Source organism: Procambarus clarkii, chromosome 40, assembly GCF_040958095.1.
Source record: "Procambarus clarkii isolate CNS0578487 chromosome 40, FALCON_Pclarkii_2.0, whole genome shotgun sequence".
In the NCBI taxonomy this organism is placed as follows: Eukaryota; Metazoa; Arthropoda; class Malacostraca; order Decapoda; family Cambaridae; genus Procambarus; species Procambarus clarkii.
Genome location: NC_091189.1, coordinates 22446528 through 22463281, shown reverse-complemented (window position 1 = coordinate 22463281; position 16754 = coordinate 22446528). Strand labels below are relative to the sequence as shown.

The window sequence follows — 16754 nt, the reverse complement described above, 5'->3', positions numbered from 1 at the left end:
TGTTTTGTATTTTTCATTTACGTCTCATAATGGAGCAAACTACCTGACAAACACTGAACGAACCTTTATTGGCATTTGTCTGTTTTTCAAATTGTTTCAACTTTTTTTTTTTATTTTCGTTTATTTTTTATATAAGAAACATGGAGCAGCCTACCTGCCGAACGAATGAACCTTTTTGACATTTGTTGTATTTCAAATTTTTTGTTTTTTCTACAAAAAAGTCATTGCTATGCAACAACTCAGCAGTCATTAGCCAGTCATATCCCAGCATCATTAGCATCTTTAAACAAAAACAACATAATTTATTTGCATCGTCGGAGGCGTCCGAGAATGTGCGAGAAGCAGCGGGACCCCACCATGTGGTCTTGTCGTCATTAAAACGAGCAGTCGCCATACGAGACGAAATTGTCGGTGATCTGGGTGATCGTTACTCAAAATGCTCGCCATTTGAGGTGATCGTCACTCAAGGTTCTACTGTACTGTATATTAATGGATGAAAAGGCATAATATAGGAGATAATAATTAGGTGTTTTTAAATATAAACACAAAATAACGTGTTTTTAAATATAAACACAAAATAAGGCATTTTTAAATATAAACACAAAATAAGGCGTTTTTAAATATAAACACAAAATAAGATGTTTTTAAATATAAACACAAAATAAGGTGTTTTAAATATAAACACAAAATAAGGTGTTTTAAATATAAACACAAAATACACACAGACTTTAACAAAAATTCAAAATGTAGGTTCAGAAAATTCCTAGGTATATATTGGTTTAGAAATGGGGTTGTTAATTTCTGAAACAAATTATAAACTTGTTCCTAGCGAAGGTTGAGCATACATATGAATAAATCTGGTTGTACATAAATAGGAGCCACCATACATAGGCCAGTAGGCCTTCAATAGTTGCCTTTGCTCTTAAGTTCTTAGTTTTACAAATACAGTATGCAGTACACTGTAAAATACAAAATACAGATGATAAATTTCAATAGAACTGGGGAAAAATGTATACAAACTTACATTAAAATTAATAGTACTGTATATTAAGAGGAGAACAGGATTTCAGAACACTAGACTATTTCCAAAACAATGGAATTATGGTCCATAAACACAAGAGATTACCCGGGATTATATAGAAAAAGACAGTACAAGCACCATATGAGATATTACACAAGAATCAGTCACACAAAGAACAATTATGACAGTGAGATATTGTTACCAGAATTCAATCTTTTCAGATGTGATAGAAAACATAGGCTACAGGGTGGGGTCAGCCCCTGTATGGAAGACACTCATCTGCAGTGAGCTGCCAAACACCACAAATGGTGAAAGTGCTGATAATCAAAAATATAAATTCTAAATGTGGTGACTGTCTTCGTATATAAATTGCCAGATGCAAATCCTTAGCATTTTAAAGGCCAATTAATGAAATGGAATACTGTTTAGAAACCCCCTCACAAACCCTGCCCCAAACATCATCATACTTGGTGACTTCAGTTTACGGCACCTAAAATGAAAAAATGTGGCAAATACAGTTATACCAGAGAATCCCAGGAAGCAGAGTAAGTTAATTCACACATAAATGACCTTGTACAGATGTGTGACAGATTTGCCTTAAACCAGCAATTAGTAGAATTATTTAGAAAACACCTTAGATCTGATTTTTACAATAACAAATTGATTAGGGACATAATGGATTACAAATTCATGTTACTCAGATTACAACTTAAGTGAAGTTCAGATATGCATGGGCATAACCTGTACAATAAGTCTCAAATCCAAGAGGAGAAGAATTCAGCAAATTCAATATACTGTAATAGCAAATGGATTAACTGGGAAAAAATAAACCAAGATCTCACAGAAATATGCTGGGAAAGACCACTAGATAATGCAAACTTAAACCAGTGCCCTGAAAAATTAGCAGAATAACACTAGAAATATGTGCAAGTCACTAAGGGGAAAGAGAAAAAGATGTAAACTGGAACGAGAATGGCATTCCCTTTATAAGCGATGAAAACAAATCACAGAACATCTCAAATGCTCCACTCTATTCCAAGAACAACAAAGAAGGCTATTTGGAGAAACAAACAATTGAACTAAAGTTGCAAGAATCATATAAAACCCAAGAGAAGCAGAGAGAGAGCAAAAGGCCACAGGCAAAATAAAAAGGAATACAAAATACAGTACTTTTTCTCCTATGCAAAATCTCAAATAGAAACTATCCTGCATTGGGCCCCTCGCACGATAATTTATTTATTTTTTACCTGTCAGTTCTGAGGATCAATGTCCCCATGGTTGTTGGTCTTGTCAACCAGGCTGTTTGATGTAGCTACTTGCAGCCTGATGTATGAGTCACAGCTAGGTTGATCAGGTATCCTTAGAAGGCATTTGTCAAGTTCTGTTTTGGACATTGTGAGAGATCGGCCAGTTATGCCCCGTATGTGCAGGGAAAAGTGTTGAAAAGTCTTGGGTCTCTGATGTTGATTGAGTTTTATCTCGCCGTGCCTATTGCACCTCTGTTTTTCAGTGGGGTTGTTTTGCACATCCTGTTGTGCCTTCTGTTCTCATATCATATTATTTCTTTGTGCAGATTTGGAACAAGTCTTTCTAGTACTGTATTTCCAAGTGTAAATTATTATGTATCTCTTGCCTGCACTAGGGAGTGCAGTTTTAAAAATTTTAAGCGATCCTAATAATTTATATATTTTATTGAATGGATTCAGGTAGTCAAAAATCTTTGCACACTTTGCAGGTCAGCAATTTCTCCAGCTTTTATTGGGTCTGTTAGTGTGCAACAATATTCCACTCTAGAGCACTCGTGTCTAAAAAGTATAATCTTGGTGTGGCATCTCTAGTTTGAATGGTTCTTGTTATCCAAGCTGTAATTTTCTTAGTTGTGACAGCTACTTTGTTGTGTTCTTTAAACGTAAGGTCTTCAGACATTGTAAGGGAGGGCATGAGGTTCTAAGCCTTACCCTAGACTACAAACTAGATAATCGTAGATAAACTAGAAAACCGTACCCTAGATAATCGAAACCCATCCTTACGAAACACACTCCTCACTCCTAGGGCCAAACAAGGTTAAAGTATACACCTAGGGAAAATAATACTTGCTATCTTTACAAAGAATTTTATTTCTAGAGCTTAAAGTTACTTTACAAGATAACTATGCAAATGAAAATACTATTTTCACAGAAAATATACTGTATTACATTGAAAAGTGTTACAGTACTTTGAAAACTGGTCTCACTAAAACTTGGACTTAAAGTTGCTACATTACTTTATAATCTTCTTACAACTCTAATTGTGATTTGCAGATATTTTAACAGACAAGGTTCTCACTAGTTAAACCAGTATCATGGACAATGAATGGTAGGACTCAGAACACATGTTCAGAAATACACTCTCTGGAATGGATGAACACCAACAAAAATTAATGCCAGCCGACCACTGGGACATGTACACAATTTATATACTGTACCTATATCTTACACCTAACTATTCTAGGAATAGCACCACAAATGGCATAAGTTGTCATTGTACAATTCTTATTGTTGAAAAACCACTGAGCGTCCCACTGATATTGGCAGGTCTGCTACTTATCCCCACCGCCAGCAAAGTGAATGAATCACCGGCACGTGTTTTCTGTCCAACCACCAGCAAAAACAGTGGCACCTCGACTTACGATTGCCCCGACTTACGATAATTTCGAGTTACGATGTAAATTTAATAAAAAAAATGCGACTCGACATACGATGGTGTCGTCAACTAACGATATTTGTTGGTACACGTTCGGGTCGACCGAGCGTGTGGTTCCCGGTCACGCGGCCGACCTGCCTCAGTTTACTACAGCTGCCCACTTAGTGATGATCGCGCCCATAAGAAATTCCGATTTTGTGGTGATTTTTTGCATTTTAAACATTAAAGTAATTATTATATATCACGCCATGAGTCTCAGGAAAGTCAGTGGTAAGGCTCAACATACGAAAACCCATGTAAGGATGACCATAGAGCAGAAACAAGAGATCATTCATAAATATGAAGATGGTGTGCAGGTTGTTGAACTAGCTAGGCAGTCCAACAAATCCCAGTCAAACGATATCCACCATACTGGCTAAGAAAAAGGACATTATGAGTACTAAAGTGGCAAAGGCGTATCAATAAACACGAAACATAGAACACAAACACTTGAGGATGTTGAACAGTTATTATTAATTTGGATACACAACAAAGAGTTAGCGGGTGATAGAGTTTGAGGCCATCATTTGTGAAAGGCAAGAAAATTGCATGAAGACCTTTTAAAGAAAACCCCTGGAACGAGTTATGCAAATGCGAAAGAGTTTAAGGCGAGCAGAGGATGGTTTGAGAAATTTAGAAAAAGAAGTAGCATTCATAGTGTTCTGTGTGTTGTATGTTGCGAGCTGGTGGAAGAACACAGCAAAGAACTGACCGCGAAGAACTTCACAAGGAGCAGCAACAAGAGACAGCTGAAGAAATTTTTTCAGGGAAGGAGGAGACAGTACAGAATGTCCCTTCCTCTTTAATTAAGAAAATGTGTGCAGCATGGGAAGAATTGCAAACTTTTACTGAAACAACTCACCCAAATCACGGTGCAGTAGGCCGTTGCCTTAATCTTTTTAATGACACTGATGCCTCACTACAGACAAAAATTAAAACATATGGAAAAACAAAAATCTCTGGAAAGGTTATTAGTGAGACAAACAAGCAGTGAATCACAACCAGGTCCTAGTGGTATGCAGGCAAAACGTAAGAGAGAGTACCCCAGAAAAGTCATCACTGCCTGATGTTATAATAGAAGGGGAATCCTCTTCCAAACAGTAACACCTCTCCTCCTCCCCCCCCCATCACCATCTTCCATATGCCATCAAGAGACCTCCATAAAGGTAAGATAAACTTATGTCCTGTATTGTAGTTAGAAAAAACATTGTATTTAGTATAAAATGTATTTGTAAGTTAATATTTTGGAGGTGCGGAATGGATTAATTCAATTCCCTTTATTTCTTATGGGAAAAATCGCTTCAACTTACGATATTTCGACTTACGATCCGTCTCTGGGAACGGATTACCATCGTAAGTTGAGGGCCCCAGAGGGAGGGAGGGAGCCGGTCGGCCGAGCGGACAGCATGCTGGACTTGTGATCCTGGGTTCGATCCCAGGCGCCAGCGAGAAACATTGGGCAGAGTTTCTTTCACCCTATGCCCCTGTTACCTAGCAGTAAAATAGGTACCTGGGTGTTAGTCAGCTGTCACGGGCTGCTTCCTGGGGGTGGAGGCCTGGTCGAAGACTGGCCGCGGGGACACTAAAAAGCCCCGAAATCATCTCAAGATAACCTCAAGAAGATAACCCCACTGTAGTTTGCAAATTTTATCCCCCAATTTAACCCTTAAACTGCGCATGGCATATATATATACGCCATGAGTAACATGTCCCACGGTGCACATGGCGTATATATACGCCGTAGGGTACCAGGCACGATTCAAATGGCCCGTGGCTACACGGGGTTCACATTAGTTCCCTCAGACCTCTTGTAACAGATGCCATTTTTTTTAAAAAATCGTGGGCAATATTCTCCGGTGTGAGAGGCACAGTACTGTTGGAGCAACCAAGGGTGGCGCACGCAGCATGAGCGAACAGTATTGCAGTTCAGCTTGTGACCACAGCATCGCCGAAAAATGTCAAAATAAATATATAACTGCTATTATTTAGCGATGACAATACAGTATTACAGAGGACCCTTGACTGTGATAAAAATGACCAGGATCGTGATAATAGCAGCATTGTTGTGATAATTTGCGCTGTGGGAGGAGTGATGCTGAGGGACGGAGGGAGATAGCATCGTTTACTGACTGTGTGGCCACCTGTTATTGTCTACATTCACCATACCAGCTCAGTGGTTCTCTATGGTGAACACAAATATAGATACTTCTATATAATGTGTGTATTAGTGTAATAACAGCAAAAGGATTATGTTGGGAGGAGCCATTTGGGTGACGGAGGTGACGTCGTCTGCATGATTTGTCTGGCTGTATAGAGGGTGGGCCACTATGCTCTTTGGGCACTCTACAGGCTTAGGTGTACAGTTACGGTGCATACAATATGTAGATACTTTCATATAATATGTGTATATAGTGTAATAACACTGCAAACAGTATTGTTGGGGGAGAACGTTTAGTGCATGTGACCTTGAATGAGTGAGGGAGCCGCCAGCTGACTGTGTGTATAGCGACGACTCTTAGTGCCTGAACTAACTATATCAGCTTAGTTGTACAGTTGTGTTGAACAAAACATGTAGATACTTATATATAACGTCTGTATATTGTGAATAAAGTATAAAACAGGATGGTGGGAGGAGAAAGTGGGCGAGTGAGGCTTGTTGAGGGAGTTAGTGGCAACGAGTGGCTGGCAGGTGTGTGGCGGTCACTCCTCATTGCTTTTCGACTCATAATACCAACTTAGTGGTTCGTTATGGTGAACAAAACATGCAGATACTTATATATAACCTGTGTATATAGTGTAATAACAGCAAAACTATTTGTTTATTGTTTTATGAACATAATAATTGAGTCACTAATATGCACGCCATACATTTGAGTACAGTATAGCGATGATTTGCCTCTTTTATTATATAAATATATCACACTACACACTATTGAATAAAATTACTGCAAAAAAACTAAGAAAAAATCAGAGACACTTGAAATAATTAGGTGACAATGTCTTTGTGGCAATTCCCCCCTGTCAGCTCTGGTGATGCTGACCAGCTCTGACGACCGCTCCGTCAACGCCACTTTTTGCCAGACTTCCTCTGTCTATTGCGCCCAAAATATGTCACCTACGATTTTATTTATATTTTTCCCGTGCTCAGGGAACACAAATTAACATTTTTAGAAGACAAAATAATTTTTAGAATTTATTTTTTCTTGCGCACATTGGTGTAAATCTCCTCAGGACCCCTTAGCAGCTTAAGGTTAATTATATATTTCTCATTGAGTTCCAAACGGGTTTCCTACATTTAACACTGATTTTTACAGCATCTTTTCCATTCACTGAATGTACTTGGGACAATTTATTTTTCTTCCTTGCCTTGATGTTCATATTATTTTAGAGGGGAACATTATTACACTGTGATAATGCACTATGTGTGTGTGTGTGTGTGTGTGTGTGTGTACTCACCTAGTTGTACTCACCTAGTTGTGTTTGCGGGGGTTGAGCTCTGGCTCTTTGGTCCCGCCTCTCAACCGTCAATCAACAGGTAATTCCTGAGCCTATCGGGGCTCTGTCATATCTACACTTGAAACTGTGTATGGAGTCAGCCTCCACCACATCACTTCCTAATGCATTCCATTTGTCAACCACTCTGACACTAAAAAAGTTCTTTCTAATATCTCTGTGGCTCATTTGGGCACTCAGTTTCCACCTGTGTCCCCTTGTGCGTGTTCCCCTTGTGTTAAATAGACTGTCTTTATCTACCCTATCAATCCCCTTCAGAATCTTGAATGTGGTGATCATGTCCCCCCTAACTCTTCTGTCTGTGTGTGTGTGTGTGTGTGTGTGTGTGTGTGTGTGTGTGTGTGTGTGTGTGTGTAGAAGTAGCCACTGTGCTGGCGGGAATTTCAAATGTCTTTTCCTTACAACCCAGCACAGTTTCAACTGTTCACTGCCAGTTATCAACACTAACACATTGTTCCAAAAAAAAGGACCCCCTTCCTTACAAAAGGATTACTTCTAAATCTTTTACATTGCTCTTTCTTTCAATTGTGTGGTTTGACTCAGTTTTATAAGTGGTTTCTGTTTTGATACTTCATTTTTTCATAGCACAGTAGCTGGAACTTATCCTCATTGAACATCATTTTATCTTCTGTGGCCCAGTGAAAAGCTTGATTAACATCAGATTAGAGGTTTGCTGTGTCTTCTCTATTGTCTACTCTCATGAAAATCCTAGTATTATTTGCAAAAGATGATACATTACTATAGTTTGTATCCTTATCTGTCTGATATGAGACAGGAGTGCCTTGTTTTGAACCCATGTTGTCCAGGGTTATGTAAACACTGTGATTCCATGTATTTTATGATCTTAAGTCTTAGCCCTCTTTCAAAGATTTTTACGATGTGTGATGTTAGAGCTATTCGTCTACAATTATTTTGCATCTGCTTTACTACCTTCTTTTTGAAGTGGAGGCATCTCCACTGTTTTATGTCAGAGATATCACCAGTATCTGGGCTCTAATTCCAAAAGATTTGATAGTGTTTTTGTTGCAATTCTTGATGAATTAAGAAATCCAGGAGTTTGAGCCTGGTGCAAAGTGCATTGGCATGCTGTCTGTGGGCAACAAGGATCAGTCACTAGAGGGTTCCATAATGAACAGACACTGTGGCAGTTCAATAAAGATCAGTCACTAGGGGGGGGGGGTTCCACAGGGACCAGTCACAAGAGGAAGTTCCGCAAGGATTAGCCACAAGGGGGAAGTTCTACAAGGATCAGTAACTAGGGGGAGTTCTGCAAGGATCAGTCGCTAGGGGGGGGGGGGGTTCCGCAAGGAGCAGTCACAAGGGGGGGAGTCTGCTAGAATCAGTCATGGGGGGGGGGTTCTGCAAGGATCAGTCACTGGGGGAGTTCCACAAGGATCAGTCACTAGGGGGTTCTGCAAGGATCAGTCACTAGGGGGTTCTGCAAGGTTCAGTCACTAGGGGGTTCTGCAAGGATCAGTCACTAGGGGGTCTGCAAGGATCAGTCACTAGGGGGTTCCACAAGGATCAGTCACTAGGGGGGTCTGCAAGGATCAGTCACTAGGGGGGTCTGCAAGGATCAGTCACTAGGGGGGTCTGCAAGGATCAGTCACTAGGGGGGTCTGCAAGGATCAGTCACTAGGGGGGTCTGCAAGGATCAGTCACTAGGGGGGTCTGCAAGGATCAGTCACTAGGGGGTTCCGCAAGGATCAGTCACTAGGGGGGTCTGCAAGGATCAGTCACTAGGGGGGTCTGCAAGGTTCAGTCACTAGGGGGGTCTGCAAGGATCAGTCACTAGGGGGGTCTGCAAGGATCAGTCACTAGGGGGGTCTGCAAGGATCAGTCACTAGGGGGGTCTGCAAGGATCAGTCACTAGGGGGGTCTGCAAGGATCAGTCACTAGGGGGGTCTGCAAGGATCAGTCACTAGGGGGGTCTGCAAGGATCAGTCACTAGGGGGTTCCGCAAGGATCAGTCACTAGGGGGGTCTGCAAGGATCAGTCACTAGGGGGGTCTGCAAGGATCAGTCACTAGGGGGGTCTGCAAGGATCAGTCACTAGGGGGGTCTGCAAGGATCAGTCACTAGGGGGGTCTGCAAGGATCAGTCACTAGGGGGGTCTGCAAGGATCAGTCACTAGGGGGGTCTGCAAGGATCAGTCACTAGGGGGGTCTGCAAGGATCAGTCACTAGGGGGTTCCGCAAGGATCAGTCACTAGGGGGTTCCGCAAGGATCAGTCACTAGAGGAAGTTCCGCAAGGATTAGTCACTAGGGGAGTTATGCAAGGATCATCTCCAACATTAAATGAATGATCTCCACCGATAAATGTGATCATGGAGTGATAGCACACAAAATATATTCAATGGGAATATCTGATAAAGTAGGATGACAAATACTCAATTTTCTGTTGAACAGAACACAAAGAGTAACAGTCAACCATATAAAATTTTGAGTCTAAGCACAGTTAAAAGCTCTGTTCCTCAGAGTACAGTCCTTGCATCACTGCTCACGCTGTTTGCTCATGCCTGGTCCCATGATTTGTGGGTGTTTCAGGTCATGTCCTCTGGCCTGTGGTGGTATTGGGTGGCGGCTCCTCCTTCAGGGGGTTCGGGGCTGGCAGGGCTGGCTTCTTCCCCTTCGCTCCGTCGGGTCATCTTGGAGTGGGTGCGCTTGGGCGGGGTCGAAATGACCCCGACCCTTAGGTGGGTTTTCTGCCCGTTTCCAGTGCTGAAATGGGACTGTGCAGATCTGCAGTTCATTCTGGACTTGTCCCGTCTGAACCCTCTGGATTCCTTGCCCCTCCTTTCGGATAACCACTCTGTCCCAGGTCTGGCTTCTATTGGAGCCGGGTTGTTAACAGCTTGTGGTCTACCCTCATGCCCATGACATTCCTAAATTTGCTGCTTTGGCTGCTGTGTTGGCAGCCACGGCAGCAAAACATGTCTTGGACTGACATTTGGGCACTGGGGTTTTGGAGGTCAAACCAGGGTCCTGGCCATCTGTTATCTGGTCAATATTCCTGGTCCAGGACATTCGTGTGTGGCATTGGGTCACAAGTTGCAGCCAGTTGTCTCATGTTTAAGTTGCTGTGCACAGGGCCTTCTTTTATTTGTCTTTGGTTAGGTAGCTCCAAGAAGCTGGAGGGGCTCCCCACAAGAAAACAGCGTTGAATGTAATGAAACGCCATTTTCTGGGTTAGCTCTGAAGGCTCCCTGGTACCCTCCCTCCCTCCTGTCAGTGGTTTTCATTTTTCATCAAAACATTTTTCATGTTTTCCGCCTCCGAACTGAGGTGTGAGTAGCCGGCGTAGGGGGTCAGGGGCTCCCCATCCCCCCCCTCTCCATCCTGATTTAGAGAAGGGCTGAGCAGACAAGCAGCGTGGTGGAGGTATATGACGTTTGCTTGTTAGCTTGCTTTTTTTTTAGTTTTTGGGAGTTCTGCCTCTGTTTTTGGGAGTTCTTTGGGTGCAATTTCTTACCAAGTGGGGTTTGTTTTGTTATGCCTACCTTTCTGGGTGCCTAACCCCGGTAATTACCTAAGTAATTACCTAAGTGTAATTGGCAGACATGGAATGCTCCCAAACACAATGGGGGTTTTCATAAGCCATTGCTCCCTGTTCCTCTCTGAGGGGGGTGGGCCAGGTTCTGGCTCGTGGTCCTTGGTAAGCTGAACTCCATTGACTGATGCCCAAAATTAGTGTAGCGTATATCAATTCGATAACTCCAAGGAACCTCCGGGGCTCACCCAGAAAATGGCGTTTCATTACATTCAACGCTGGTTTTTTGGGGCATTTTCCTATACGAAATGATAGAGCACAGTTTTGTGGATATTTAGACACTAATGATATACACTTCATACTTTGGGAGTGAATGGAACACACTACTGCTGTCTACTTTCCCTCCCTACACTTCTGCTGTCTACCTACACTACTACTGTCTTCCTCCCTTACCTAAAATATTACTGTCTACCTCCCTTACACACACCCCACCACTCATCCCGCTCATACCCACCATACGCTCACCATTCATAATAGAAACTGTAAATATATGTACAGTATATCCTCAATTTGCCACAGTTGATACAAAATCAATTTTAATCATTTTGTCCTCTTAAGTTTTGAGGGAAAGTATATATATTATTATTTAATGTAATTATTTTGATCGCATAATTAAATGATTTTCAGTTTGAAGTCATTTTGATCAAATGTATTTTGATATATAAATATCAAAATACAGACTGTTGTTTCAGACTGAAGGTCAAATTGACAAGGGGTTAAATTTTCTATTATATTAATTTTAATGATTTGCTGTATGTATGTGTGTGAGAGAGAGGAAGTTCATGTACTTGCGTACTTGTGTGGACTTGATATTTGTTTGTGCATGATCATGCCGTGAGCTGTGTTGTGTGCATGTATGTTATTTTAACATGTTTGCATGCCTTGCAGTCTTTTTTGGCTATAATTTTGTGGTTGTGTTTAATTGTTTAACTACATAATTAGAGTTGAAAAGTGTGAATCATTTTGATAAGTATATTTTGATCATTGGAAGCAAGAAGTGTTATTTTATAAGGAAGCTGAAATGTTAACAATTGTGAAATGTAGGAAATAACTGCCACATGGATGTGATCTGGACCATTTTGAGGACAAGTTGCAGACCACTCCAAACAAATACTTGCCAACAAGTAAATTATAAGAAATTATTTTTTTTAACCACCTACAAAAGGCCCCCAGTCAGTTTACAGTCACATTTCCATTATCCATTCCCCATACTCTGCACATAACACTAGATTCAAACTCTCCAGGATGTAACTCTATGCATCATAAACAGTAAGCCCAATGTGAATCTAAATATAATGAAATGTCACAGATAATCTGTTAATGAATATTGATACTTTGTGTCTGCAGTACTGTATATTGAATATTCTTGCTTTCTGTTCTTATGCTTAGTATCATTGTTTATATATATATCTATATATATCTGTGTACATATGCATGGTGAATGAAAACTTTATGATTTATTCATTAATTTGTTTTTCTTTGTAATGTACATGTACCTTTTTTAATTATCATCAAAATGATGGTAAGATGCTATCAGAATCATTTCCCAACTATAGTATTGTACTGAGCAATGGATTGTCCCTCGTAGCCAGGTATTGAGCTTTGACTTATCATGGTCCTGAAAGCCAGTAAAAGACTTGTATAGTAATTACTGAGGTATACAATTATGAAATTAGCATTATTGTATATCACAGATGGAAATATAGATGTTAATTAATACAGTAAACCGACCTACATACATGATGTAAAAAGTGATGACATCATGACTTGATAAGGGGCTAGGATGGACCATAAAGTCGTCACTTTCTTTTCAATCTGTGTTGGAAGGGTTATTTGTTTCAGCCACATTACTGTGGCTTATTCTCTGCATACATGTTATTATTTAGCTCAATTCACAACTGTAGAATTCTGTACATATTAATAGTGGGTGTGGAAGCTGCTCATAGCTGCTGCAAACTTTGGCATGATAATAGTTTGGGGAAATTTAAATTAAGTTCAATATGTTTATTCAAAATGTTGTGCAGAATTGATTGATTGGCTTTTATTTGTTTAGGATAAGACTGAACTGTAATTAGACAATCATATGGGTTGAATTTAAATAGATGGCTGATAGTTTATTCAATAACTATGCAATACAGTATTGATTTACTGAAAGGATAAAATGGAAGTTTGGAACCACCCTGAGATCTGTTGAGACTGGCAGAGATTTTATGGAAACTTATATGATTGGAGAGAAGAAAATGCCAATACTTTATAGTGAAAAGTATATTGTGTGTGTTGACTAATATTTAGGAAATAGGCAATGGAAAATAACATGATGTTTAACAGTGATAGTTCTAGGTACTTAGGTATGGTGGAAATGTGGAACTTAAACGAAACACAGGAGAGATCTCTGAATTTGAGGGAATACAGAGAACATATACGGCACGCATAGAAACGATAAAGCATCTAAATTACTGGGACTGTCTCAAAACTCTCAAAATGTACGTTCTGCAAAGTAGACAAGAGAGGTATCAAGTAGTATATACAGTGGTACCTTCATTTTCTAATTTAATCCGTTACCAGAGACGGTTCAAAACCGAAAATTTGAAAACCGAAATGAATTTTCCCATAAAAAATAATGAAAATTGAATTAATCCGTTCCACACTCCCAAAAATATTAACTTAAAAATAGATTTTAAACATACCATTACTTATATTTTGTACTACAGTATGTACAAGTGTATCTTCCTTCATTGACTCCTCTTGGTGGCGTATTGAAGACGGTGAGGCAGAGTGGAGGAAGAAAGGTGTTAGTGTTTGGAAGGGAAGTCCTCTTCCATTATAACAGCAGTGATGACATATATGGAGTACTCTCTCTCTCTCCTATGTTCTGCAGGTATACCACTAGAACCTGATTGTGGCTCACTGCTTGCTTGTCTTACTAAGAATCTGTCTATAGACATTCGTTTTCCCCTATGTTTTAACACTTGTCTGTAGTGAGACATCACATTGTCTTACTATGAATGATCTCTTGTTTTTCCTCTATCGTCATCCTCACAACTATTTTCTTAGGTTGAAGTTTACCACTGTCTTTCTTGGAACCCATGGCGTAATATATAATAAGAACTTTTACGTTCAGAAACCAAAAAAGCAGAAAAAATGAAAATCTCTACAAAGAATTCAAGTGTGGTCGTCACTGGGTGGGAGACAATGGTAAACTAAAGTGCGCCACGTGCTCGGTCAGCCCATACGTGTAATTACCTAAGTGTAATTACAGTTATCAACAAACTCAAACTCAACAAACAGTGTGTCGACAAACTTGAGCACTGAGGCAAACCTTGAATACAGAGTCAAATTTTTTTAAGAAATTGAGCTCAAGAACCGAAAATTTTGAAAAGTGGGGCATTCGAAACCTGAGGTTCCATTGTACATGGAAGATACTGGAAGGCCAGGTCCCAAATTTGCACAATAGAATAACAATATACTGGAGCGAAAGATACAGAAGGAAATGCAGGATAAAACCAGTGAGTAGTAGAGGTGCAATAAGCACAATCAGAGAACACTGAACATCAGGGGTCCTTGGCTGATCAACACCTTCCCAGCAAGCATTAGAAATATTGCCAGAACAAAAGTGAACTACTTCAAAAACCAATTAAATAAGGTCTTGCAAGAAGTACCAGACCAACCAGGCTGTCGTGGATATGTGGGCCTGCAGGCAGCTACAAGAAGCAGACTGTTGGACCAAGTTATCACAGAGCTCGGGAAGTAGAAGCCCGCCAAACACACAATGAAAATACGACATTGCTACAAGGTTCGAACAAGTTTTAACACCTCCTAACAAGTTATAACAACCAATATAACAAGTTGTAACAATGTTATAATACATCATAAACGCATTAAGCTAAGATGTAACAACTTTATTACAAGTTGTAACAAGCAGAAAATAGGGACAGTTACGGTTTGTGTTTCCAGGGAGAACTCCCGAGACCCTCTCCAGATATTGTATATAAAATTGTAAATTGTGAGGTTTCTATATTTACAATAGTGTTTTATGGCATTTACTGAGGTTAGGTAAATAAAATGAAAATTTTGAAAAGGTGCACAGGATTTGGTAAGCACAGTAGTTATTAATGAAGAGTTAATGAACATACAGATGTCACAATGATGTGGCTGAAGATATGATGATCAAATTACACATCAGAAAATGGACAGATTAGTCCAGTACAATTAAAAGTTAACTTCCACTCTAGAATATTCATAAAGATGACCAAACCACACAGCAGAAAATGGGGAAATGAGGACATTTTGGTCTGTTTACAACCATTATCGAGTAGTGTGATGATGGTCCATCATCACACGACTTGATAATGATCCAGGACTGACTGAAACATTGTCGTTTCTCCATTTTCTGCTGTGTGGTTTGGTCATCTTTATGAATATTCTAGGGTGGAAGTTAACTTTTAATTGTACTGGACTAATCTGTCAGCAATTTGAGAAACTTGAGACATGTAAAGGCACAGAGAGAGAGAGAGATTGCATTGTGTTATTTTAATGCTCAACTACAATTTGAATAACATTGTAGTTAAATCATGCAATGTGATGTATTTCTGCAGTCACCTTTTTTTTATTCCGTTCCATCTTCTAGAAAACTTTCACGTTCTCCTTGTTTTGTTTTCTGGCTATTAATTTGCTTATTTTTAGAGCAGGCTTCACTCAAAGAAATGTTGCATTTTGAAGCAGGTTGTGACTTGGAAAGGAAAGCTGTTTTAGATAATAACATGACAGTACAGTATATGAAATTATATTGTACTGTATGTGTAAAATAGTACTGTACTGTACTGTACTTTATTAAGTCCATCGGTGACAAGAAAAGAGGCAGCTTCGTAATTTGTCATTGAGGATTTGTTAAATTTGAATACCAGTATTTAATATGAAGATTTCAGTATTTATAGTATGGTGCCATTCTGTATGCTTATTTGGTGTACACTGATGTGTTATCTAGTTGTTCCAAAAGTAAGATGAAGTAGAGCACACAATATAACAAAAGCAATAAGATGCTGAAGATGCTGATATAAGCATCAAGATGATAAAAGCAATAAGATGCTGATTTGTAGTGTAATGTTATCCACATTGACCACTACATTACTCTGTGTGTATAAACTGTCCTTACCTGAATGCACTAATTTTGTGTATATTAGGAAGCGGGAGTGTAGATTTCAAGGCTGGGATTCACCGAGCATCTGTGTCCTTTTAAGAGACCTGTACATCTTTCCTCAATCATGGCTGCTTAGTTTGCATTTATTAAACTGTTAGAGTTCTGAAACACTACGAGGTTGTCTGTAACAGTAATAATCGTGGGTTGTGAAGTTTGCAACCTAGTAAGGTGATTAGTAAAATACTGTACAGGCTAAGCTGTCATGTTGCGAGAAGATCTGTAGTACAGATGTTGTAGGTGAACACACAAATGCCAATTAATCCTGGTCTAAGCCTTTCATTTTTGGAAGTATTTTTGTGTCCAATTTTAGATGAAACGTATCAAGACTGTACGTACCTTATAATATGAAATGTGTGTAATGGGCTTAATTTTTCCTATTCATTACAAAGGCTGTATGATATTATATCCATTTCATATTTCTCTTAACATACTGAAATAGTTCAACTACTATGAACGTCAGCAATGAATGCATTGAGTATATCTGCCACAATGAGCAGTGATACCATACATATCTGGAAGCTGCTAGCTGCATGCTGCGCTTGGCTGATTACCAGGAGTTTGCGTTTACTTCTGATCATCATGCTGCTTCTTCAAAGGGTAAATCTTCTTAGATTTCATGCATATGTCATGCTACACTGAAGCAAATATATATATTTCCAACTGGTATTTTTGTACAGTATGTGCATTTTTCTAAAAAAATGTAATCTTATTAAGCATTAGAAACATAAATATCGTCTTGCATTTTCCTGAGGA

At 39.6% G+C, this 16754-nt stretch overlaps 1 protein-coding gene across 16 annotated transcripts in view; it reads left to right on the top strand.

Moving 5' to 3' along the window:
• The window catches only part of LOC123757975 (tyrosine-protein kinase Src64B), a 322311-nt gene that overhangs the window by 240688 nt on the left and 64869 nt on the right, over positions 1 to 16754 (top strand). Inside the window, exon 1 of one of the 16 annotated variants that reach the window (XM_045742039.2) lies at positions 15241 to 16598. The exons of the other annotated variants lie outside the window; for them this stretch is intronic. Within the exon in view, the coding sequence (XP_045597995.1) occupies positions 16532 to 16598 (67 nt within the window). The 5' untranslated portion in view covers positions 15241 to 16531. Of the gene's footprint in view, positions 1 to 15240; positions 16599 to 16754 lie in introns of those variants that run through there. 16 annotated transcript variants of the gene reach the window in all.